Genomic DNA, 27,991 nt, shown 5'->3' with positions numbered 1-27,991 from the left:
TTTTCCTATCAAAGAAAAAAAGATAATTGTTCACTTCCAAAATAATAAATGTCCATTTTCATATTAGTATATTAATGTTCATCCAAAACAGCATAAAACAACATCCCATCAAAGGAGCTTATGAGCTCGGCTGGAAGTAAAATCGGCGGCTAGGACAACAGCTGTCAGTCTACAAGTAACAGATGTTGTCACTCATCGATGTTCTGAGCTCTACAACCGAGTGAATTAGCCTTGGAGATTGCCATATTTACAAATTAATTTTTTGGTTCAATTTTATGTTCAATTAGCCTTGGAGATTCACTGCCTAATCAGACCTCCCCAACACAAAATCAGAAGCAACTAGCAACCCAGCTCAGTGACCAAAATGAGCAGCAGCAACCTAAGAAACTGTACCGAAAACTACACTACCTCAGGACGAGCCAACCAGGTTTAATCAATGCATCCTTCTTGAAATTACGCCTTGCTACAGATGTAGATTCCCCAAGGCGACGGAAACACTGCATGGAAGATGGAATAGGTTAGATACCAGGTTAAGTTCTGAAAGGGTTACGTTCACACAAGTGAAAATCAGGTGAATAAAACGCACCTATACTTATTACCCGAGAAATATTATCCAATAATTGAGTAAAATGTTTGAGAATCACACAAAAAACATGGTAACACAGCAAAATACTGTTCATTATCTTAGTGGCATCTTTGTAAATACATACATGTACACATAGCAGCATCCTAACATTCACCATAAGCTGGAGGATACATCAGTAGAAAAACGAAAGGGCCGAGGAATAGGATGCAAAGATGGCATGAAATGGAAGTCGATTTCATCCCTAGGAAGCCTCTATTCTAATCTACACCACAGTAACTAAGAGATGATATGTTTTCAGTCCCCCCCCCCCCCCCCCCCCCCCCAACAACAACAACAATAAAAGCACATAAAAATCCAAAAATCAACTACTCGAGGACAGGCAGCGCATTTTCCTGAAGGCCATTGTTTTACCAAAGGCTACTACAGACATGGCCTTGAAGATCAATCACCTAATCAAAGTGTTGTCCTGGATTCATTCATTCATTATCATTACTCCATTGTCTCAAAGAGGCTCCAGCAAGAAGCGGGGTAAGGGGGTCGGACGTACACAACCTTACCCCAGCAATTGCAGATAGGTTGTTTCCAAATGACCCAAAAGCGGTAACGGGACGACCATCTTTTACTTCATGGAAAGTGTTGTCCTGGATTTCAAATTAAAAATCATAACTTAACCTAAATCTAAAGCCAATAAAAGAGGTGAAACATGAGAAAGGAGAAACATTGGGAATCAACATTTTGGTCCAATCCACATGATACATGGAGAGGTAACCAGCCTTAAGGTGAAAACCAAACCTTCCACCCACATGCTTTTCCAGCAACTCCACTACTACCCACCCCTTAGAGACCATGAGCTCAATCCTCTGCATAGAGACCTAACAACGGCACAAGTATTGATATAAAACAATCGACGGAAAGTTGACAAAAGAGTCTCTTCCTTTTTCATCACAAAGACACCACAACTGAATTTTAGCACCAACTCAAGCCCTGCATGTAAAGCAGCCATCCCAACTTAATCTAGAGTCATCCAGTCAACTTAAACTCCAACAAATATACCATGAGCGCCTAAGGTAGTGTTTGGCCAAGCACTTCAAAGTGTTTCTCAACTTGAAAACTGAAATTTGACCAAGTGTTTCTCAACTTGAGAAACTGAAATTTGACCAAACAAAGTGTTTTATAGAAGTAGAAACACTTTTCATAGAAGCCCAAATGACCACAAAATAGCTCCTAGAGGTGTAGAAGTAGAAGCTCCAAATTGGAGCTTCTGAAAGCAACTTCTCGCAGAGCTTATTTTTCTCATTTAATGAATTTGCTTTTGAACATAAATACCCCTGATGTATAGAAAAATGACCCCTTATCCTACCTAATTCACCTACCAAGTACCAACCCCTTTTTCTCTCATCTTCTTCATGTTTGCTATCTCCCTCTCCGTCATCGCGATGTCTTCTCTCTCTCCTCAAATAGATATGTTCCATTATTGCTGAAATTTAACATTAAGCCGATTTCTTGGGCCGTTTTTTTAATTTCTTATTGGGTTTGATTTATTGATTTTTTATGTTAAATAAATTAATTACAAAAGTTCAGTATGGATCTCCTTTGAAAACGAGGTTCTTGGAGTAATTAAAAGAAATTTGAAAACTCGTTAAGTTTAATTACATACTCCATACTAAAATCGCGATTTTATAAAAAGTTGGGGGTTTTGGGAGTAATTGGTATAGGTCAAATTTCGGACAGTAGTGTGAAATTCCGGAGAGTAGTAGGAATACTTTCAGGGTTCATCTGCTAAGTTTCCTTCATGGATACTCGATTACTTCGGTCTGGTCCTTTTTTTCTTCATTTAGTTGGATTCAATAATCAGGAACTAGTAGTTGTATTTGCAAAATTCCAAGCAGTAATTACAACATAATAGTTTTTATTTTTATTATTTTTTGGTATCTAGAATATGTGCTACCTAAATGAAAAATGGGCCAAACAACGTAAAATTGTTTTTGTTTCTCAGAAGTATTTCTCGAATTTTGCGGCCAAACAATTGTGCTTCTCACAAGTGTTCCTTTGGAAACAGTTTCTGCAGAAGTACATCTAAGAACATAAATTATTTTCTAGAAGCTTGGTCAAACAGAAATCCCTGGCATGTACCTGAAATTTTCTGCTGGCGTTGATAATAGATAAAAGGATTTAATCAAAAACCATTCTTGAGTAGGGTCTCTAACTCTCTATTCCCCAAACTTGAACTTTTTTACAAAAATTACTCTTAATTTATATTTTGTCTACTCAAAGCCGCCCCTCATCATTATCATTACCCCATTGCCTCAAAGAGGCTCCCCCAAGAAGCGGGGTAAAGGGGGGTCGGACGTATGCAACCTTACCCCTGCAATTGCAGAGAGGTTGTTTCCAATGGACCCAAAAGAGATAACGGGACGATAACCGAACAACCATATTCTACTTCATGGAAAGGAAGCGAAGAGGTATGAAGAGCCATTTTGATTTAGTCCATTACATTCCACAGCCAAAAGAACAAATGAACCTAAACTGTTTAAATCCCCTAGTCCTGATCAAAAATCCTTTAAAAATGTCAACCACCGCCACATTAGTCACCCCCTCCCCCCTGTTAAACTACCACCTGTGCACCCCCTCTCTTGTTCTCATTGTACTTGTGCTGGGTGGTATTTAGATTGTGCATCAAAATTTAACAGCATCGTAACAAATATTGAAATTGTTGAGCCATCGGCAGTTTCAAGAGAACCAACGGTAGGCTGTACGGGAATTCCATATATGATCAAGTTTAAACCAGGAAGCCTACTATGAAATTTCAATGTGCTATAATGATGAGGTAAGGCTGGTTGTGCAAAATAAATTGGCAACTGAAGACATCCTGGAACCATTTCCATCCCTATCCTAGACACTACTCGTTCTCTTGTCATTCTGCATCTAAGACAAACAATCTCCTGCTCAGTAAGAAGCAGTGACGAGGGAGGGGCAGGGGAGTTGTTGGCCCAGGGAAGAGAGGGTGAGGAGGAAGATTTGATGGTGGCAGTCGTGGTGAAAGGGAATAAGAGGAGAGGGTTTCGTGGTGGTAGAGGCTATTGAAGAAAGAAGAAGCAAGAAGGGAGACCTCATTTTTTCCAATCAAGTTAGAAATTAATAAGAGGCTTATTTAAGTATAGATCAGGATAGATTAAAGATTTTCAGTATTAATCAACCCAAAATTGAACGGTTTTGACTAAGAGAGACTTAGAGTAGACCGAGAATATGGGTTGAAGGCCGAGGGTGGTTTTTCTAATTTTTCGAATTAGGGATATTTGAGATAAGAGTCCATTTAATTTCAGAAAATTTGTCAGAAAGGACCTTTTAATGTCAAAAAATTGTGACAAAAGACCTTTTAAAAAAAAGTTGTTAAGTAGGACCTAAAATCGATTTTTGTTGTGAATAGGGACCTGGACTAATTTTTCGATGGTCAACTCAATTTTTCCGGCGTTGACCCACGCGTGTGGGTCACGTGCCTAATAAAAAAATATTTTTTTCCTTTCAGAATTCCCTCCAATTTCCCCCCTCCCTAAAAAAAACCCTAACCCCCATCGCTGGAGCACTACAGGCCTAACTTATTATTCTGAATGACTAAACAAATCCCAGCTAACGAACCGAAATCCCCTCACTCTCTCTCTCCTTGATGCTCTGTTTGCTCAGTTCTTCATCTCCTTCGTGAAGTTCATCAATTCGTGGATGATTGCTTTAAAAAAAATTGTTGCTTTTTCTAGTCTTTGCTATTTGAACAAGGTAAGATCAAAACCCCCAATTTATTTGCTTCAATTCATCCAATTTGATAATTGTGGAAGTTAGGATTCATCTCCAAAAAAAAAAAAAAAAACCTCCAATTTTATAATTTTTTTACCCCCTCCAATTCAGTTCTTCATCTCCTTCGTGAACACAAGAGAATCACCAAAACTCGTTGCCATTAATTCCTATCAGCCACCACCGAAAACACCATTATTGCATCCGTAGATATGCTCCCACGAATCTCACAACCCGAGAACTAGGGAGGAGAAGAGAAAAGAAATGACAGAGCACATAATTTGAGGGGATTGGACACCTAAGTTGATCCCATGGAAAGGGAGGGTACTTCAATTAAATCCAAAGCTTCTCAATGTGCTACTTCAAGAAGCTCAAGTAATCACTGATCAAGCCCTTAAAATTAATTAAACTGATCTATATGCTGCTTGTCTATTCTTACAATCTACTAAAAGCAGCGTCAAGACAAATTTCGAGAGCTTTGCAGTTATATATTCAAGCAGTCTGCTTCTACTCATACAGTCCTCCTAATACGGTCTCCACAGTACTGATCTCAAAAACAAAAGGGTACTATGGCCATATACTAATGTCGAGGAAGGAGAAGTTCTGGTTTTTTTTAGGGTTAGGTAGTTAGGGGGGGATTTTGAAAGGGAAAAAAAAACTTTTTTATTAGGCACGTGACCCACACGTGTGGGTCAACGCCAGAAAAATTGAGTTGACCACTGGAAAATGAGTTCATGTCCCTATTCACAACAATAAATCGATTTTAGGTCCTACTTAACAACTTTTTTTAAAAGGTCCTTTGTCGCAATTGTTTGACTTTAAAAGGTCCTTTCTGACAAACTTTCCTATATTTCTATACCAGATAAATAGCAAAAGGTTTGGCAAAGGGTTTAAAAATTAAATAATGGCTGTGTATCTAGACTTTGGGCAAGTATTAACAATTTGGTCTAGCTCGTCTTTTTACTTTCCCCAGATAGCTTGCTTTTAAAACTTAGTTAGAACCATCCATCTCTTTGAGAAAAAAAGTGGGGTCATATTAGCTAAACTGTAGAGCAGAATGTTTCCTCAGATGCTACTGTAAAATCCTAATCCCCCCCTCCCCAAGTGATCATTTTATTTTTATCTTCGAAGCTTAGCTACTTATGAGCTATCCAAGTACCATATCTGCATAAACAATATATCTTAGAAGTTTCTGGTAAATGGAGATTGTGTGCCACATGATTTCGTTTCGAACAATTGACATACAGATATGGTACTATTTGATATCCACAAAGGAAATACCGAATTATACAGCATAGGTAAAAAGAACAGCAATGTTCACTGCGGCAGACTACCATAAAGTTAACACTATGGAGTATGGACTTTATGTGGCAGAACAGAAGCAGAAACCTACTCAAATATCCTCTTTCACAAGTTATTAACTGATTTCTGTTTTCTGCTCCTAAAAAAAACAAATTGAATAATCTGAATGGAGACTGACAAGCTTACATCAGTCAGACATTCAACACATGCTACAGGCTACTTAGGCCCTGTTTAGTTCACCTTATTTCAGGACCTTGTTACTTATTTCAGATCAGATCAGATAAGACCAGATCAGAAGAAAAAAAAAGTTCAGTTCAGATCAGAAAAAATAAATTCAGTTCAGTTCAGGTCAGGTTGTTTTCGGTGCAATTAAAATCTATTATTTAAGGCATAAAAAACATTAACAAAATATTCAAATTCATCATGTCCAAATTGAAACCATTATGTCTAGATCAGAAACAATATGATCAGATCATGTCCATATCAGAACTGATTTTTACAGTCAGAACCATTATATATCCAGACCAGAACCAGTATGATCACATAATATCAGGATCATGTCCAGATCATGTTCAGATCTACAAAGATCTTGTCTAGATCAGAACCGATCCTTACAATCATGTACAATCCTCACAGAATCAATATGTTCAGATCAGAACTGATTTGTACAGATCATGTCCATATCATGTCCATATCAGAATCGATATGTCCATATTAGAACTGGTCTAGATATCGATTTTGTACACATTATGTTCATATCAGAATTGATCTGCAGAGATCATGTCCATATCTTAATTGATTTGTACAGATCATCCAGATCAGAACTGGTTTGTATAGATCATGACCAGATCAGAACTAATATGTACAGATCATGTCCAGATCAAAACTGATATGTACAAAACTACAAATCATGTCCAGATCAGAATTGATCTGTATAGATCATGTCCAGATCACAACCGATCTGTCCAGATCAAAATCCATATGTGTAGATCAGAACCCATATATTCGGATCGATCTATCTAGATTATGCCTAAATCTATACTGATTTGTCAAGATCAAGTCCATATCAAAACTCATATATCCAGATCATGTCCAAATTTGAATCGATCTATTTCGATCAAAATTGATATGTACAGATCATGTTCAAATCAGAACTTGTCTGTACAGATCATGTCTAGATTATGTCCAGATCAAAACTTCTCTGTATAGATCATGTCCAGATCTGTACTGATCATGTCGATATTAGAACCAATCTGTCTAGATCATATCCAGATCAGAACCAAATTTGTACATATCATCCCCAAGTACAAATCATATCCAGATCAGAATTGATATGTCCAGATAATAATCGATCTATCTAGATCATGTCTAGGTCTATCTAATATAAGGAATAGTTGAATCATGAGCAAAGTCAAATAAATAATAATAATATTATAAATTTGTGTAACATTTATTTTACACATAAGTAGTTTAATATTAATAAATATAGATTTTTGTTTAAACTTAATTCTGAAAAATCAGACAGGATCACACCAGCCAGGCCAGATCAGAAAAAATAAGTTCCAGACCAGACCAGATGAGGTCAGGAGAAATAAGGTGAACTAAACAGGGCCTTAGTCACAAAATCTGCCAGCACGAAGTCCACGGTGCATTGCAGATAATCACCCGGATTTACCCACCAAAAGAGCAAAGTGCAGACATACAGAAATAACATATGACCCACTGTAGAAATCATCACATACAAAATACCAACCTTGTAACAGACGATAGAATCATCAGGGTACATGGCAAAGAGCTTCGTTCCAAGACGGGCATGACAAGAATCACATAAACTATCATCATTAAGTACCACATTTCGTGCTCTCTCCTCAAGTCTTGCAAGCCTAGCGTCAACATCCACTGCACGCGAAAGGCTATGCACAATCTGGAAACAAAGTCACATTACTAAAGATCTACAAGAAACGCAAAATGTTTTATGCATTGACAAAGATTTGAGAGTAGAATGTGCAATACAATATGAGTAGGCTATGTTGAATATACGAATACCCAAGTCCCAATTGCACAAGGTTCACTCTAATCTAATGTAAAGGTCCAGGGTTATGTCAATAATTACATGGTAGCTATTTCGATTAGACCCCATATGAACCATGTCAACGTTTGATTTAGTCCAATATAATCCATACCTAAGAAGATATCTCAGACTTTCTCAAAATTATCATGTTAACAAACACAGATTTTTGAAAGCCACAATGGGTCCTTCACTCTTTCATCAAGTTGTGATAAAAGCTCTTGAGCATGTCTCATCTCAAGAGCTTATTTTCACCAAGTTTAGGCTCAAGATATTTCGTACTACATAGGGCTCAAGATTGTTTACTATACAGAGTTCGAGATGGCCTTGAATGTTGGATGTGGAGTTAGTGTTAGATCTCGACTTGATAAACAATGTTCAAACGATTAACACACTATAGTATTGCTGTTGCAACAACTTGGTTCCATGGTAGTATGTCAAGCCATGCTAAAATTACTGTATCTAAACATATAAATCATACACAACCAAGATCTACAACTATGTAAATGGTAAACACATGGAGCTACTAATAAACCCATCTAGTTGAACAAATTCCGGTAGCATGTTAAACCACTCACTTAAGCGTCAAATAGTATACTTCATCCTAGGAGCACAGCAGGCATTTAAAAGGAAAAGAACCAACATACTTTTCCTTGATGGTAATGATGAAGTCGAGCTCTCAGCATTCTTAACACTGTTTCTGACGCAAGCTGAAGGGGCATATCTGGTGACAATCTCTGCGTAATAGATGAAAAATCAAAAGCTGAAGAAACAAATTGCAAAAGGTGAAAATGGAATGAACTCATTCATATTCTTCATGTAAGATTCTATGAGAATCCGGCCAACTGCACCAAATACCAAAGAGGAAAAAGTAGCACGACAATAACACGAACTCTAGCATAACTACCATAACATTTTAAGGATTAAATTTCCGATATACGTGTTCATATAACAGCGATTGGTTTTGCTTTGCGTCGTGGTAGGGGCCTTGGGGATAGGGGGGGGGGGGGGGGGGGGGGCCTGGTCAAATACCTCTAGGACTTGCAGAGGATCAAGTGATTCTCCGTGATTATGAAGAAGGCGAACTGCAGCATTGAGCATTGGTTCCTTACCGTTCTGTGGATCCAAATACATATCAAGCAACCTAATGGTCATGAAATAAAAAATCAATTAGAATATATTTAGAACTCTGTGGAGTGTGGACACATTCTTAACACAATTTAGCTATAGCCACAAGAGACTATAAGGAAAACTAACTGCATATAGGCATCAGGTCTTCCAAGTTCAACGCAATACTGTTCAGCAGCTTCACTATCTTCCAGCTTCCTGATAATCGTTAACTGTAATTATCAGTGACCAGAATGCAATGTCTGACCAAAAAAACACTTCAAGGAACTTTGTGATGAAACTAAAAACAAATCCCATGCATATTTTGCATTAAACAAGACATACAACTTTTGAAAGTTGCCTTGCAAGTCAAAAACAGAAGTGTTTTATTGAAAAGAAAAACTAAAATAGTATCTTTAAATCAAAGTTTCCGAATGAAACTCATACAGATACATCTGTTTGATACGTAACAAAATGAGTGGACAGATATGGGCATTGAGAAAGCTAAAAATGGTGAACAATTCAAATGGAAATCAAATAGTGGAAAGAGGCCAACCAATTATCTTCTGTTTGTGGAGTTATTTATTACCATTGACTTGTAATTGACTATAGTGTTCTACAGCTTTCTTTATCTGGGTTTTAAATCTTTGAAACATATTGCACTATTTATTATTTTTTCCTTGCTTGGCATGCATTTACTTTAAGTATAAATATCCCTCAATCAAAGGGAAATAGGATTGCAATACTAGACAACTAGTAATTAAGTTATGCTGCCATTTGTCCTAGCCTTCTATCCAAGAAGTCTGATCAAACCCCTTTCAGGTTTCAAATGATTTCATTTTAACTCTTCAACTTCCTTCAGCACCCTTTTGCAATTAAATGAATTTTGTTATCTTTCAAACATCTCTTCCTCCATTAAAATACCATCAGATCCGAGAAGCAAACTTCACGGATGTTGACACTACCAAACAAACACAAGCACATGACAGCAGGCTGGTTCACACAGCCACAGAAACGCCTATGTAGGTTTTTATGTATGTACGGATGTATGTATGTATACTGATGTATGTATATGTATATGTATATGTATATGTATATGGATATTGATGTATGTATTTGTATTTGTATTTGTATTTCTATATGTATATGTGTGTGTATGTATGTATATACATTTGAATGCATTTATATAGAAGATTGTTCACTTCATTGACAACCCATGCCAGTCACTTCGCCAACAGAAAGGCACCTACAACATATGCATGGTCCACCTCCATGAAAACACCAAAACAGTTCTTGGGATCATAGATGGATATCAAGCCATATGCAATGGGTTATGCTGAAAACTTCCTTCCATTATTCACCATTTCACCCTTGCTTCAAACACACCCCTTTAATATTTTATCAGAGGATACTATACCTAACTAGAGTAGAGAAGACATCTAAGACATACCCATACCTCGGTAGTACAAACACAGTGCATTGTAAGTTGACTTGGAGAAGACAGATAATTGTTTGAAAAAAATTACACTCACAATGCCAATATTTGAAGAACCAATGTTTCCTGTCCCAACTTCCTGTATAGAATAGCCTGTCAAGAGGGATAAAACAAAACAAACCATACTCAGCAAAATCAATCATTCACTAAGAGTCAGAAGATTGAGAGCATGGTCTCTTCAGCTTAAAAGCCAATATTCAGTAAATATCAACTTTAATCAGTAAAAAATGAGTTGCGTAAGAAATAATCAGTATAAATAATCAGTGGAAATCAGTAACTGCAAATGATGGGAAGTTCTGTGATCAGTAAAAATTAGTTTAAAAAATTACAGTTCGCTTAAATTAGGTGAAGAGAACAAGCCCTAAAATAGATTCAATGAGAAAAGGAAGAAATATTCTCAGCTCATCAATTCTAAAGATCAGATAATTATAAGTCTACGAAGTCCCAGCCCCTCCCTCTTCAAACAACAACTCAAAAAAAGGGGGGGGGGGGGGGGGGGAATTCCCACCCAACCACCATACAATTATCTGTAGACTTAAATAAGTAATTCAGTCGAAATAAGTACATAACTTAATCATCACAGAGAATCTTTCTATATAAATTGAAAAGTGGAGCGTAATATGTAACCTTCTCTAGCCATAATTCGGAGCCTTCAATTAACTCAAGAACTTCTTCTGCATCGTACGAGTCAGAAGAATGTAAAAAGATTTGTAGTCTTTCCCTAACCGGATTTTCAGATGGCAAAATCCTTCCAGAAACATAGGTAATTGGCTCCCTCATGCTTTTGTTATTAGCATGCTGAGAAACATCTGTTTCCAGACTTTCAAGAGCTGTTTTGGCAAGGGAAAGAGCATATAATGTATGAAAATGAGTATCAGTAGAATCTTGATCTTCAATCAACCACTGCAGGTATCTGCACCAATAAGAGAACTGGAAGTTCAAATCATGGAAAAGAACGTCCCATGGTGAAAGAATACATAAATAAATATAGGAAGCATACCTTACTTTTATTTGAAGAAATAAGTTAATTTCTAAAGGCTACTAAGAAAAAGAAGCTGAGAGCCTTTAACAATATTTAGAAATAGGAAACTCTTTGGATGCTACTGAGCCATCGTCTTCTAACAACAGAAGTTACCACTTTCACTTGCAATATATACGGCCCATGAGTGAATGTTTGACAGAGATTATTATATTACTTATGAATGCAAGATAAATATTCTTAAAATTTTATCTGTGTGCAAATCAAGCAAAGGCTAGGAAATGTGGAACAAAAGATATTGCATTGGGTTCAAATGTTCAATACGTAAGCTTCATCTTGATAAAAGAATTAAACTTAAGGAAACTCAGCAAACTTTTTCATCAAATAAGTAATCCATTTTCATAAGTTCTCCGAACTGACAAGTTAGAGATGCATTACCTTCACATAATATATGACATGGTAAGCTTCCTCGAAAAATGGCTACAGTAACCAATATAACACCCCGAGATTCCCCAGACATCACCCATCCTATGATTACTCCAATCAAAAGGGAAGTACTGAAGTACCCTAGCATATGGGCCCTTAAAATGCAGATGCATCTTGACAGGGAAATTCTCCAATCAAATCCTATCATATCTCATTATCCTTGACAGGGTAGTTACATGCTATATGTTAGAAACCGACCTTGATTTACTTGTATCAAATGAAGTTTATTGTACTTTCACGCTATATTCTACTTCATCCCCTTCAACAAGCTATATCTCCCCTTTCCCCTTTCCCCCCTCCCCCCACCCCTCCTTCTCTCCCGTCTAGTATGCCATTCAATGAGCTGCAAGCACCCGTCTCATTAAATTGAAATAGCACTTCCTTTGTCTCTAGAATGACTAAAACAAGCATATTGGAGGAAAATGTTCCATATTGTTACCATGAAAGAACTAAATTCTAAAGCAACATGTACAATTAAAAAATCACATAATTATTGATACGCCCAAGAGAACTGGGCATGAACGTAAGTCATTGACTATAAGAGCTTCATACCTTTGAAGGATCTCTATTTTTCTTGGATCAATAGCAGCAACTACGTCATCTGCAGTAAGATACCCATGTAGCAAGCATGAGTAACCAAAATTTTCCTCCCAAACAAAGGTCAACAATTTAATTCAACAAACACTATCAATGGTCAACACTCAACAAAGATATAAGATATGACCACTTATACACTAGTTAACAGGGTCTTAAGAACTAAGAAATGATGACTAATAAACTCCTAATGTCGGAAAAGCTTCATAGCGACACGAGGGAAGGGAAATGCCACGGTAAATTTTAAAGGACCAACAATTTGAAGATCATCTCTTCAACTGCAGCGATGGAACAGGTTTCAGAATTGTTGCAATCTTACAATAAATTGTCAAGTTTCTGAAGCAAGAGCAGGCTCAAGAATAAAGGCAACTCCTTCAATAGAGGGATTTTTATGCACTTCAGTATAATCTAGAAAAGGTCAAAATCAACCCGGCCTAAAAGCCCAACAGGCTGAAATCCAGAACTGATTTAGGCCAAGGTATTTGGCCTGAACATGTAGTCACCAATTCATGCGACGTCAAGCCCAAACAATCTAGCCTCAAAAGTGGACTAGCCATTACTTCAGGGCCTTTTTTGGTGCAACATTTAACCCAACCATACATGACCTCTTGGATGCTCTTATGGTATTAACTTTAATCCCCTCTGTTCTAAAAAAAGGTCTTGAACGCACAAGGTGTACAATAAATTTATTGTACACAAAGATAACTTTTACCCACTTTTCTATAACTTTTACCTACTTTATTGTAACTTTTGTATTATTTAAAAAAGAAATTGATAGGTAACATTTTAAAGGGTTAAATGATTAATTTTATACATTTTTGTGATGTTAGAGAAATATTTTTTATTACAATGAAAAAATATATCACTAAAAAGTAGATAACTTTTATATATATATATATATATATATATATATATATATATATATATATATATATATATATATATATATATATATATATATATATATATATATATATATATCGGGGAGGGATCCGGTGAGAACACCTCCTTATGTAAGAACACTTCTTATGGTGAGAACACTTTTACACTCTCTATGTTCTATATTTGTTCAACAATGTTCTAAATTTTCAAACTCATGTTCTAAATTTATTCAACCATGTTCTAAACTTATTTAACCATATTCTAAATTGGTTCGGCCATGTTCTAAATTTATTCAAGCATGTTTTAAGTGTATTCAACCATGTTCTAAATTTTTAACTTCATGTTCTAGATTAATTCAAGCATGTTCTAAATTTATTCAAGCATGTTTTAATTGTATTCAACCATGTTCTAGATTAATTCAAGCATGTTCTAAAATTATTCAACCATGTTCTAAATTTTTAACCTCATGTTCTAGATTAATTCAAGCATGTTCTAAAATTATTCAACCATGTTCTAAATTTGTAAGCTCATGTTCTAAATTTATTCAAGAATGTTCTAAATTTATTCAAGCATGTTCTAAATTTATTCAACGATGTTCTAAATTTTCAAACTAATGTTCTAAATTTATTCAACCATGTTCTAAACTTATTTAACCATATACTTATTTAACCATATTCTAAATTGGTTCAGCCATGTTCTATATTTATTCAAGCATGTTCTAAATTTATTCAAGCATGTTCTAAATTTATTCAACGATGTTCTAAATTTTCAAACTAATGTTCTAAATTTATTCAAGCATGTTTAAATTTTATTCAACCATGTTCTAATTTTTTAACCTCATGTTCTAGATTAATTCAAGCATGTTCTAAAATTATTCAACCATGTTCTAAATTTGAAAGCTCATGTTCTAAATTTATTCAAGCATGTTCTAAATTTATTCAACGATGTTCTAAATTTTCAAACTAATGTTCTAAATTTATTCAACCATGTTCTAAATTTATTCAATCATGTTCTAAATGTATTCAAGCATGTTCTAAATTTATTCAAGCATGTTCTAAATTTGTTCAACCATGTTCTAAATTTATTCAAAGATGTTCTAAATTTAGAACATGAAAACCACCTAGTCAACACATATACATATATACATGTTCTAAAATTTCAGGCTCATGTTCTAAATTTATTCAAACATGTTCTAAATTTATTCATGCATGTTCTAAACTTATTCAAGCATAATTAAACAGTGTTCAAACTTCAGTCAAGCTACACTGAAATATTTTTACAGGAAAATTTGTTGAGCTGAGAATAACATCATAAAATTTATGGCATCGTGATTAACTATTCAATAAAAAACAACATGATCGACCAGCAATACGAGGCAAATTCGACTAATTTTGAACAAAAATATAACAACTATTAGTTTTTGTATTGGTATTGAAAAATGTCAGATAATATTGCAGACGTAATTCAAATTCACAAGTAATATCGAAATCTAGGAACTATCTTATGACAACTTCACCCTGCAACGAATCAAGCTCTAAGCCTCTAATTAAGTAGTTAATCTGACATATCAGAAATCTAGGAACTATCTTCGAATTTCAATTATAATTTCTGATTATAATTTCATATCAGAAATCACACTCACATTGATTATAATTTCTGAATTGAGAGAACTCGATTTCGATTCGAAGTTGATTGAAAAAACGATTGAGAAATCGATTGAAAAATAGATTGAGGAATCGATTGAGAAATCGATTGAGAAATCGATGGAAAAATCAATTAAGAATTTCGATTGAGAAATCGGCTGAAAATTGCCGATTAAAATTGATTCTGAATTGAGAAATCGAGAAATGAGATTTGATGAATTGAAATTACCGATTTCTGGTTCGATTAAGTTCGATGTTTGCGATGTTGGTTAGCGGAGACCGGCGATGGTGGTGGCTAACTGCTAGCGGCGCCGGCAAGCTACAAGCAGCGCCGACGAACTACGAGCAGCGCCGACGGACTAGGAGCGGCGACCAGTGAGATACGAGTGGTTGGTTCGAAATCTAATTCGCGAACCACAACCACCGCGACCGGCGATTGGGTTCTTACAAGGAGCGGCGAGAGGAGAACAGAAGCGGCGGCGAGAGGCGAGCAGCGACGGTAGATAGCGGTGGCGGCGGCCGGCGGCCGGCGAGGAAGATTGCTGGTGGTGTTTGAATAGGAGAGAAAGGGGAATTGAAGAGAGAGAAAGAGTTCCTGCGTTCCAGAAATAGTGAGAAGAAAAAACGTGATAAACAATTAAATTGGTTTATTAATTATTTGTTTATAAAAATTACGAAAATGCCATTATAGAAAGTGGTCTCACCGTAAGGAAGTGTTCTCACCATTATATATATATATATATATATATATATATATATATATATATATATATATATATATATATATATATATATGTAACTTTTAAGCATTTTACGTTAACTTTTACTTCGGTGTTATATATATATATATATATATATACATATATATATATATATATATATATATATATATATATATATATATGTGTAACTTTTAAGCATTTTACGTTAACTTTTACTTCGGTGTACAATATTTATCGTACAACCCATGCAAATAAGAATTTGTGTTGTTCTAAATACAAGGCAATTTTAACATGTTGTACACAAATTCTGTAAAATTTAGTTAAAATTGCATTGCTGATATAAGTGACACGTTGCATTCAAAGACAAAATTATTTGGAATTTACATTTGATATTACAGAATAATGGACTCATAATGTTGATGCATTAATGTCGTAAAACTAAAATGACTTATATTTTGACAGACAAAAAAAAAGGTTGACTAAAATGACTTACATTATGAAATGGAGAAAGCATTTTATTTTAAGCTCATAATTTTAGGACAAAATCGTGAATTTTCGCAGATGTTTAGGACTTTAGGTCATTTGCATGTCAGAAATGAAGCCTTAACTTATCCTCGATGGATGGAACTTTTACAATTTTCATGGTGCTGAGCAACATCATGATCCTTGGCTTCCAATGAATTAACCTGACCCTGACTTATTGGACTCTAATCTTTCAAATTACTTGGTTTTGAGTGTCGAGTTCGGAATTAGTTTTGAAAACCCAAAATTTCGAGGCAGGTAAGGATATGTCTTATGGTTTGTATCACTTAACACGTTGAAGAAAACTAGTTACACATACGACTCCATAATGTGAAGTAGCCTACATTTAACTTTTTTTTTTAAAAACAAAAGTAAAGAATGCTCAAGAACCAAACGTGAAGTGAATTAGTCACCATGAGCCAAAACAACTATAGTCTTCTTGAAGCCCAAGGTCCTTACTCTACTGCCAGGTTTTCTTTGGTACTCCTATTGGCAGTTTCACATTACATGGCTACGAAAGAACCATTTCTAGCTGATGAAGGTCCCATTGTCCCATAACATTAGAATACTACCTAAATAGTGCGACCGCAGTTCAATTTGAACTATCAAAGTCAAATAATGTATTTCTTCTGGGGTTTGCAGTGTAGGTAATTGGCAAGTGTAACACAACTTTCAACAGCTAGCAATTTACAAGTAATATAATGTCAACGAGAAAATACATAGGATAATATCAAGATCCAAAACATGGATAGGAGATTCAGAAACTAGTAAGCGTAATGCTATTTACCCATGCAAGCCACAGTCAGTATCTTTACCCTAGAAGAACTCATGTAACAGTTTGAAGTACTTCTCAAGAAATAACAGTTATGACTTCATGCAAGGGTGGGTACAAAACGCCACTTAAAGTCAAAACATTTGCATGACCAGACATCCATACAATACAAGTACACTATTTGAAACAGAAAGCCTACCAGGTGGAAGTGGACTGATACGTTTTTGAGATGTCAAAACTCGAACAGCAAGTTCCTCGTTAACTTCTGAAATCTAGACAAGAATGAAATAAATTGTCGGATATCAAATTTATAACTGTTAATTGAATTATACAATGATCACATACCCATCCAAGATGCTGCAAAATTGACTCTACATCGGCTGACTCCTCGAGAATTTTAGACGCTTCAGTGGCTGCAGTTTCCCTGCTGGAAACTGGTATTGAGCAGGAATCACTCAAGTGGTATGTTTCAGCAGTGTCTTGGTGTGTGCCAGGCGGATGATTTCTTGCTAACACACGCCAGATAGCTAGCGCATTCGAACTCATTCCTTTATTCGCATAAAGAAAAGCAAGTGTCCTCAGATGCCCAGATTCTTCTAGTAAAGATTCCAACTCCTCCTGCACTGAACATGGAACATTTACAGTTATTCATTAAGCAGGATATATAAAAGCTTCATGATTCTGAAAAAACCAAGATTGCACCCAATGCACTTTCTTTGGGAATATCCGCATATATGACTTTTACTCGGTCCAACAAAAATTTGACTGACAAAATCCGCTCATAAAAATTAAAAACGTATTGATTATTGTATATTACAGTACCATGGCTGCGCAATTACGAAAACATTAGAAGCTTCTCAGATTTACTATAAAAATGAATAGGAAAATAAATTTAATAATTGGCTAAGCTTCATCTTAGGTCCTGTTCTTTTGGACTGAAATTCTCTGAACTGAAAGTAAATTAACTAAAATCAAATTAAATTAACTGAGCTGAAATTAAATTAACCGAATGCTCTTGAACTGAACTGAACTGAAATTAAATTAATTAAACTGAACTTAATTGAACTTACAACGGGGATGTTTGGTAAGTGGCTTTTCACTGGCTGTTTAGATGGCTTTGGCTTTTTCACTTGGTCAAACAGCTAATATATGTGTTTGGTAAATGGCTTTTTCTTTGGCTTAAAAGACGGATTTTCCACCAAAAGCCAAAAGCTAGTAACACTAGCTTTTTTATGTTGGTTGTTTGCTTTTCATTGTATTAATTACATTTCTATCCCTTATTACTACCCACCTCTCTTATTTTCCACTTCAATTTCTTTCTCTCTCCTCTTCATTATTTGTGCTTTTAATAAAATTTACTACTTTGTATTAATCTTATGGAATGAATAATAAATAGTAGTAGTAATATTATTTATGCCCTCCGTCCCACATTACTCGTTACGCTTACCTTTACACAAAGTTTTAGATGATAAGTAGTTGTTTGGTTATCAATTGTTATTTTATTGAAAAAGTAGATGTGATAGGAGTTAGTGGGAAATTTTTTAATTGAATGAGAGAGGGAGTGGGACCAAACTTTTGTTAGCGGGATGAGAGAGACAATATAATAATTGTGGGTCATTCCTAATTTAGAAGTGTAACAAGTAATGGTGAGACGGATGAAAAAGAAAGTGTAACGAATAATGTGGGACGGAGGGAGTATTTTATGGTTAAATTTTTTGTAATATTATCCATAAAAATAAAAAATATTAATAATACTAATAATAAGGAAATCTTGGCTTTAATGACACAACTATAAGTAAGGTGCATAAAACAAAATAACTAACACGAGAACATCCCACGACGCCAACTATCACTTACATTGAGTACATGTAGTGCCGAAAATTTGAAATTTTAATATTTTTTATATCTCCTTTATTTTAAATCTTTAACTCAATTTTAAATATACCACGTAGTTTCTTATTTTTATTCTTATTCCTCCCAATAATTTCTCACATTTTAAGTGTCAACATCCATATAAATCCAACGGATAACATTGAGGCCATAAGGTTGCTACATGCATCTAGCCTCCTTATGTTTTGGGATGTTCTAAAGGCCTATTTTTCATAATAATTAATAATAATAATAATAGTAATAGTAATAGTAATAGTAATAGTAATAGTAATAGTAATAGTAATAGTAATAGTGATAATAATAATAATAATAATAATAATAATAATAATAATAATAATAACAATAACAATGATAAAAGGAAAGATATATTACAATACCAATGTCCTTAAAGAGTTAAAGGTCATTTTGTATGTAACGGCCAACTTTACCAAACATATTCTTAGGCAAATTATAGTCAAACATCCAACATAAAAGTCAACACAAACAGCAGGTCAAACAAGTCATGGTTCACCTACAGCCAATTGCCAAACGGCCAAACAGGGCCAATAATGATAATAATAGAAATACAAATATAATTACTTTAAAAAATAGCAATAACAAAATAAATAATAATAAAAATACAATAGAATGGATGATTAAAATATACGTCGTATATCATTCATCATTATCATTACCCCATTACCTCAAAGAGGCTCCCGCAAGAAGCAGAGTAGAGGGGTCGGACGTACGCAACCTTACCCCTGCAATTGCAGAGAGGTTGTTTCCAATAGAAACAAAAGAGATAACGGGACGATAACCGAACACCCATATTCTACTTCATGGAAAGGAAGCGAAGAGGTTTTAAGAGCCATTTTGATTTAGTCCATTACATCCCACAGCGAAAAGAACCAATGAATCTTTGGCTCCATCGGAAATGGACAATAATATACGTCATACATATAATGGTAAAATTGCCCCTAAAGTTAGTCCCATCTCCCAAGTGGTAAAATAGTAGATTTTTATTCTTTTTCTTAAAGAAATCATTGTAGGAATATACACGTATTATTATTATTACAAAATCGGCAAACGAGTAGCACCCAATAATAATAATAATTTTATTATAATTAATAATAATATAATAAAAATAACAATAATAGTAACTATTATTACTATAATGGTGATGATGATAATAATAATAAGTTGGATTGAAATGAACTGAAGTGAACCGAATTGCATTGAACTGACCCAAATTTAAATTAACTAAACTGAAATGAAATAAACTGAAATAAACTAAAAAATAAATTAAATTAAATTAAATTAACTAATGCTCTTGGACTGAACTGGAAGTAAAATAACTGAACTAAACTGAAATTCAGTTAACTGGATTATCCTAAAAATAAGGACTGGAAGTCCAAAAGAACAGGGCCTAACTAGTAAGGTTCATTCAAATTCCATTAACAAGTACACACACCACTGTAAACCAAATTATCAAGGTGCCAAGAAGAATCCAATTCGCTGAGGCCACCTTTTGATAGGTACCAGTATTTATCACGTGCCAAGTATTTACGTAATTCATCTATCTCTCCAAGTAATAATCAATTTTATAAACTACCACCTTTTTATTTTAGGTTGTTGCTTTTGTTTCCAAATATATGACATGTCAAAAGCTCTTCATGAAGAAAACCTTTTTTTTTTACTCTCACTCGACTCCCCCGTTGAGAAAATTCTCCTAACATTAGTATGATATGCAAGAAAATCGATACTCGGTCAAATACTGCAAAATGTTCCTAAAACAAACATTTGAGAAACCAAGCTTGAACATTCATGGCCAAGACTACCATGCAGGGTAATTCACGAAAATATCTCAATATCCTAAAGCTCTATGGATGAATAGGATAGTTAAATAGCTTGACTTACAGAAGCTTTTGAAGTCCCAAAAAAGCTGGAATGGGTTACAATAAAACAACAAAAAATAAAATGAAAAGATTAGTTTTGTGTGAAGTGTGAACAGCTCAACTATGCTTGGGATTCACCCAACTTCGACGGGGGCATTGAGCATGGATTAACACCAATGTAAAAGTGAAAGAGAACTTCAATCCAATCCTTAGGCAATCACAAAACCAAACCGAATCATGATTTAAGTACCACATTTTAAGATTTCTGATTTCATTCCCTTTTACTACTTTAAAACCTCGTATAATATTTGTCTAAATTTTCACTTTCGATAGCAAGACCCATGTTACCCTTAGATCACATCTCATGATAATCTCCAAGAATATTCACAAACGAGGTTCAAATGAAAAAGAATACGTACTATAACACAACTATTTTCAGAAGATGCAAGCTTTTCCATATATTCAGTCCACTTCAGGATTCTGTACAGGTACATTAGAAGTGTGTCAACTCCTTCCTTCACTTGTTGATTGATATTTTTATTCCGCATCACCTGGAGATACCTGTAGTAGACACAAAACATTCATAAACACAGTGATCTTGACAAAGAGGCGTTTTGTTATGTGAAAACCGAACTTGTCCTAGCCATGAGATAGATACATGGAAATTTTATTCCCTCAACTCCATAGTATATCTTGTTTTGTGAGGCTATGAGTTCCAAAACATACTTAAGCCTTTAAGTTAAGGTTAAATGTTACTGAAGAGAGGACGATGGACAAAAACCACGAATAATGTAAAGAACGAGACATCAATGTGAAGCAAAGAAAACATTATTTAGCATTCTCTCTCAGGGTTCGATGTCTAGACTTTACTCATACAACACAGTTTAACATAACTGCACTAAGGAAGCTTCACATCATGCTGCCCACAATAGCATAAATAAGTTAGGGCTCGTTCGGTATCATTTTTTGTTTCCAGTTTTCTGTTATTTACAAAACTAAAAACCAAAAACTGAAAACCACAAAAAGTAGTTTGCAGTTTTTTGTTGTCAGTTTTCAAAATTAACATGATTACAATAGGTATGACTTTATTTTAGTTGATAATTTAATCTAAATCATATGACTTACAAATCCAAAAAATCAAAAACTGGAAACTGACAGTGATACCGAACGGGCCCTTAACTTCTCCATAACATTAAGTAAATCCACCCCTACACGAGTGCAAGTCTATGTTGGCGCACAAAATCATGTTTGGCTAAATGAAACAGATTAGCAAGAGTATAAAAGCTGCCAATATCCATCAGGGTGTGACATCCTCTACCTCCCAATATGCTCAATCCCTTCCTCACTCCTCCACCTCCTTTATAAGATCTTACGAAGTAGTAGATTTTCCACTCCTTACCTTGCCCACTATTCCTTTCCCCTCTCCTACTCTATGATTTATTCTCCTCCTCATTTGTAATCCTTCTCCCCTCCACAAAATATAGCAAACTTTAGGACTCTAGGTGAATGGAACTCTCTTTTTTTCATCAACCACCAGAAACTTAATAAAAAAATCAACAAAGTTGAAGGTAGGGAGGGGCTAACCAAAAGACTCCAGTGACAAACTCCAATTAAGATGCACCTCTTTACGTGTCTACTTAACTCGCCATCTACTCCCTTCATTCCATAATGATGTTCAGTTCAGTTCACAGTTCAGAATTCTGACACTTTTCATAATTAAAGATAATCTTCTAAATTTTTTCCAATATATAAGAAAAAACATATCCATGTGGGGTATTGTTTGATTCTTCTCAATGAATACTCTAAGAATAACAAAACTTAATAATTTTTAATAATGTGTAATTAGAGACAAAAATGATATAAAATGTGAACCGGCAAACGTGTAAAGTAGAAGTTGGAACATCATTGTGGAACAGAGGAAGTATATCCATCCATCCATCCATCCATCATGCTCCAATTTCCACAAAGGAGTAATGAGAAGAATTCATCATGGAACTCCATGTTATAGATGAGTTGGATTTTAATAAACTTAGAACCTAGAATAAATCCTCGTTTTCGTTTGTCATTCATCAGAATGGGGGAAAAGGCCAGCAAACAAAACGGAAAGGGAAAAAAAGGAAACAAACGTAAAACCTAACGCACAGCCTTCCATTGTTTCTTAATTTCTTAGAAGGCACGGATTTGAAAGCAAATGAACTAATTAACCATTAAATTGAGTAGCTACTTCTAGTGGTGTAAGTGGACTGGAAAAAATCCAAAGTCCAATCTAATCCAACCCAAACTTGTCGGACTAGATCAGACTTAGACTCAAATATCGTAGTCCAATTTTTTTGGACTCAAATATCCAATTAAGTCCAATGATTTTAAAATCTAATATTATAAACATAAGCAGTTTAAAAGACTATTGTGAAGTACTTCGTATGGGATTATTGGGCCTCTATTTTTCATGGGCCATAAAAAAAACCAACTTTATACTTTACATGAAACCCTAACCAAATTTTATTTTCTCACCCTCTTTCTCTTTTACCTTCTGTTGACGCCGTGATGAATGATTATTGAGCTTTATGTGCTTTACAGTTTATATCGTTTAAGAATTGAAAACTCTTTGGCTAATTATTTAGATGTACAAGATATATCTTTTTATGTGTCTAAGCGTTATATACAAATATATCTTTTGTTAATTGTTGGTCATTTCTTTTGCCTTTGTGGAATAGTGACTATTGGCGGTATAGGATTTTATACCCAATAGTAATACTCGTTTTTTTTATGTGTCTAAAAAAGTATGTGATAATACACCGTAGTATTATTTGCATTTGTTTATGTTCGAACCATATGAGTTTAAATATTTTTTTCAATTAAAATAAAATTTTAAATATAAAAAATATGGATCGGCTGGAGAGGATTCGGACTTCAGAAAATTTACTTGGATCTGCCTGAATTGAACTTGGTAAATTTTGGATTGGACTTGGACTCAAATATCTGAGTCCAAAAAAAATTTGATTGGATTTGGACTTGGCAAAGTCCAATCCAGTCCATCCAATTTACACCTAGCTACTTCAAAGAAGCTTAACAGTAGTGAAAGGCTGTAGGTGCAAAGGCTTACACAGTTTACCTCAGGTGTGCATATTACTTTGCTAGTGAAGAAACATGTACCTGCTTTTCTGTGCTCTTTAAGTTGGCAACGTCTTTATGGGGAAACCTATATGCAATCGCCGGAATACTATTTCCAGATAATTTGCACGTCTGTACTTTTTCCACGTTTTGTCTCTTTTGTGGGTAATTTGGAATACGATCTTCAGTGAAGGTTATACCAAGTTTTGTACTTTATTTTTCATTATTAAATGAACTTTTCTTATCTTTACACAACATGCATGCACCCACACATAGCTGATACTACCATGATGCTGCTTGCAATTGTCATAGAGATTGCATGAAAAAGAATCTCACCTGATTATATTCCTATAAGCTGAATCCAAAATATCATCCCTATTTGGTGAATTCAAAAGAAACTCATTGTTGACAGCAGTATCTACTCCTGCTTTCTTCAAAAAAGGTGCTCTTTCTATAGCCAACATGCCATCATTTATAACATCCTCGATGTGTACTGGGGGTGGATGCAAACCCCAATATCTATTCCTGGGTATCTGCAGAGAATTAAATGCTTGATTTTCCAAAAAAAAATACTCTAAGGCTGAACAAAGCTTGTACAAATATTTACCAGCAAAGACCATCGATTAGGGTCTCGTATAACAAACGGAAATATCTCAGATGGTTGCATGGTTTCTGACAGTAAGAAATTATCAACTGCTTTCTCAAAATGTAACTCAAACAACAAAAGAAACCCCACTTGAGCATGGACAAAAGACAGCATTTCTCTAGACAGGTCCCCTTCAACCTCAAGCTCCTCGACTAAGGAAATCGCTTCCCTAAAATTCTTCTTCCTTAACAGATCTTTAATTTGTTCTTCAGGCGCTATTTTACGGTAGCAAAATACCTGCTAAGTGATTATGAAGGAGAACAACAAAAAATTTCAGCTTCATGTGGGAATTATTGCAAATGCATCCAATTGATTGGATAAACAAGCAGACAGTCGAAATAGGGACAAGAAAGCGAAAATAAAGGGTCATTTATGTGACAGGGAAAAAGAAAACGTAAAGCGATTTTTATGAGACAAGGAAAAGGCAATAGATTGCTAAGTGTCATTTACGAGACAAGGAAAATAGAGACAACAATACAAAAGTAAACTAATGCGCCTCACGCCTTTAAAACTAAGGTGTCTACTGGTGGTAGACTTTATTCCTGAGATTGCTAAGGGCATATATAGGAGGACCTTAGTTTGAAAGGAACTGGAAATCTAATTTCAGTGAAAAATGACCTTGTTTCAGCTGCTGAAAGTGGTCTTAAGAACCAGGATATATTAAGAGACTTGTAGAGTGTACAACGCTTGTTCAATTATAACTCTAACAGGAAAAGACCTTTTGGTGAAGTATGTTTGATGCCCCAATAAAGAAAAAGTAAGAGGATTCTTTCAACCATCCTAGTTGACTCAAATTCACAACTAGTAAATTAGGGAGAAGATAGTTTGCCTAGGTAATCCAAAGAGATGGCCATTGGGGTGTCAGAGATGAAATCCCCTAATTTTGCTTTAGCATGTTCAATAATGGATGCTGATTTGCTGATACAATTGTTTTTTTTTTATGCAGATGAAAGGCAATTCCCCAAACAAGACAAAATTAAAACTAGAGCTAAAAAAACTACGGTAGGATACAACTTGTGGGCCTGCGGGGAGGCCATTTTTATGTTTATAAGCAACAAAAAGTAAACTTTCTTGAGAGTTTCATCAAATGCTGATGTGAAACTATTGCAAGACAAAGAAATTGTTTTTAACCATTCTCCCATGTGCATGTGGTTGAAAGTGTGGCTTGTTGTTCCTGCAGCAGGTAGTTAAGTTGATGAAAAAAGTCTCTCGAGAAAAGGTAATTCCTGAGGTCAAGGATCATCCAGGTGAAATTCCAAGTTTGGAGGAAGACATTGAAGATGATAATGAAATAAGGTTTTGTTGACGTTAGCAATTGCCTTGACATTACTAGACACTCATTGAATTTCTAAATGGAGTGCATAAATGCTCCCTATGTTTTCTTAGCTATGGATCAACAGCGTAGAATTCATGGGTTTCCTAGGAAGCAGCTAGCTAAAATCACTTGATCCATGATAAGAAGAAAGGACAGATAAGGTTTCTTCTTTCTTCTGAGTATCACCTAACGATACTAGCAGAGTATCGGTTGCAAACAAAAATTGGCAAATCTCTCCTTTGACATAGGCAGCCATGTAACAGAGAGACAGCTCAGTGTAATTCTACTGTTTTATCAGTTGAACTGTTTAGGTCATTTATCCTGTTTTAATTTTTCGTTGATCTCTATATCTGACATTGCCGAAAAAGATAGGAATGATTATAAATTACCAATTGAAAATGACTCGTTAAACTGTGTTGTTGTGGATATTTATGCATGTCAAAACCGAAACATTAGAAGAAAGAGATCAATAGCTAAATATCTCAGAAAATATAAAATAAAAAGGTATTCATCATTTCCACTAGTGTCAACTTTTCGCAATTAAATTAACATGATAATTATTAGCAGGAGTAACATCTATAGCAATGAAGTTTTCTTGCCAACAAAATAATGGATCCTTTGAGAGACAAAATGATAAGCAGTGTCATATTGCAAATATACCGAGGCAGCAAGTTATGAATTAAATAATAAAAACGAAGAATAACTGCACATTTGGACTAGAAATTGTCACAATCTCATATTAACTAGTAACGAAATAATAAAGTGAAAATATACAACAATACAACCAGAAAAGATTCAGAGAGGGAGGACAAGAAAGGACTCAGCACTTAACCTTGGATGATGCGGCGACAACAACAAATCTTCCGTTAACATACTCCTCATCAGCAAGATAACACTTACTCGATCCAAAGTTACCCCCGAAAGAAAAGGTTTGAACACAAGTTCCTGATCTTTTATGATACAATTCCATCTTCCCATCACCAGCAACCACCACATATGTAGACAACTCGGCAATCGAATGAGGAGCACAACCGAATACCAAGCTGCCACCAACAGGCTGCCCATTACTGTCCAAAGTAATGCCTGCATTGTCAACCAGCAAAAGCACCTTATCTTTTGACAACAACTTCAGACAAGGACTAGCAGCCATATCTGGAAGAGAAAATATCAAACTAACCTGCCCTGTATTGCAGGACATCAAACTATAAGCATTATCAGTCCCTAAAATAACTGAATCATCAAGCCAAACCATGGTCTTTACACCGTCAATGCACGGCATTTCCTTTAAAACCACGAACGACCCACGTTGCCCATCAACATCTCGATCATGCTTACTGATACTTAAATTCAGCTCAATGAACACCACTTTCTTCCCCATTGTCACCACAAAAAGGCAGGCACCATCATTATTATCTCCCCTCAAGTCGAATTCCTTAACCCCCACCCCATTTGATCTAATGCCGACACTTAATTTCTTCATAAGCCTCCCACCCACACTACTATTACTAACACCCTCCTCATGAAACCAATTAGAACTCCCAAATTCAGTGCTGCACACTCTTCTAGCAACAACATTAACACCTTTCAAAATCCCTAACTTTTTCACAGGCTGTAACAATTGCAGGTCAACTAAATACAAAAACCCATCTGAAAGAACCAAAACTCTACCAATTTGATCAACAATGTGAATGGACTTTAAAGCAGAACGACTAATAGGTATACTTCTTAAAAACTTCACCTTATTATAATCGGCATCGATTTGCGCTGCTGTCGATGACGACGGGTCCAAATCAGGATTTAGGGTTAGCAAAAGAAGGGCACCGGAATCAGTGCCAGCGTAAATTACAAGCTGAGAATCAGAGAGAGTGGCAACGGCGACGCAAGTGAAGGAAGGTAGAGAGGAGAGAGAAAATGATGACGGAGAAGTCAATGAAAGGTCAAAGTATGCTAAAGATTTTAGAACTGTCCTTGATTTTGAAGTCTCTAATTTTTTCGCCATTGAAGAAGCTCCCGGGAAGCTGAAATGTTTCCCGGCGAATTTCTCGCTGATGTTTTCCGGTAAAGGCAGCGGCGAATCCCGACGAAGGGTAACGGCAGTGGATGAATATTGAACTGCCGGCGATAGATCACGGTGGTCTCTGGTCTTGAAGGACTATTGGATATTGATGGGATTGGTGAGGCATATGTGTACCAACTTTCTTTTTAACTTCA

At 35.3% G+C, this 27,991-nt stretch overlaps 1 protein-coding gene across 3 annotated transcripts; it reads right to left on the bottom strand.

Annotated features, from left to right (window-relative positions):
- Window positions 1-42: 42 nt before the first annotated feature.
- On the bottom strand, window positions 43-27,985 carry LOC110805402 (vacuolar sorting protein 3). Of its 3 annotated transcripts, none has more exons than XM_022011005.2 (14): window positions 26,613-27,984; window positions 24,427-24,705; window positions 24,156-24,352; window positions 21,128-21,269; window positions 17,290-17,562; window positions 17,144-17,216; window positions 12,362-12,410; window positions 10,972-11,257; window positions 10,382-10,437; window positions 9,000-9,068; window positions 8,775-8,886; window positions 8,390-8,479; window positions 7,428-7,598; window positions 43-497 (listed from the first exon to the last, which is right to left on the bottom strand). In XM_022011005.2, the coding sequence occupies exons 1-14, from the start codon at window positions 27,777-27,779 to the stop codon at window positions 405-407; spliced, it is 3,057 nt and encodes a 1,018-aa protein (XP_021866697.2). In that variant the 5' UTR covers window positions 27,780-27,984; the 3' UTR covers window positions 43-404. The 3 variants fall into 3 exon arrangements, with proteins under 3 accessions (XP_021866697.2, XP_021866698.2, XP_056692809.1); XM_022011006.2 differs by having other exon boundaries at window positions 24,427-24,702; XM_056836831.1 differs by lacking the exon at window positions 43-497 and having other exon boundaries at window positions 7,458-7,598; window positions 8,321-8,479; window positions 26,613-27,985.
- Between the last annotated feature and the right edge of the window lie 6 nt (window positions 27,986-27,991).

The sequence above is a fragment of the Spinacia oleracea genome, chromosome 2 (assembly GCF_020520425.1).
Source record: "Spinacia oleracea cultivar Varoflay chromosome 2, BTI_SOV_V1, whole genome shotgun sequence".
Classification (NCBI taxonomy): domain Eukaryota; kingdom Viridiplantae; phylum Streptophyta; class Magnoliopsida; order Caryophyllales; family Amaranthaceae; genus Spinacia; species Spinacia oleracea.
The sequence above is the reverse complement of the archived record's forward strand: the minus strand, read 5'-3'. Positions and strand labels throughout refer to the sequence as shown.

Coding starts and splice junctions, on each gene's coding strand:
- LOC110805402 (XM_022011005.2), bottom strand. CDS start 27,779: ATGGCGAAAAAATTAGAGACTTCAAAATCAAGGACAGTTCTAAAATCT. Junction 12,411..17,143: donor TATCAGTCCACTTCCACCTG/GTAGGCTTTCTG, acceptor ATCTTACTGCAG/ATGACGTAGTTGCTGCTATT. Junction 9,069..10,381: donor GTTCTTCAAATATTGGCATT/GTGAGTGTAATT, acceptor AACGATTATCAG/GAAGCTGGAAGATAGTGAAG.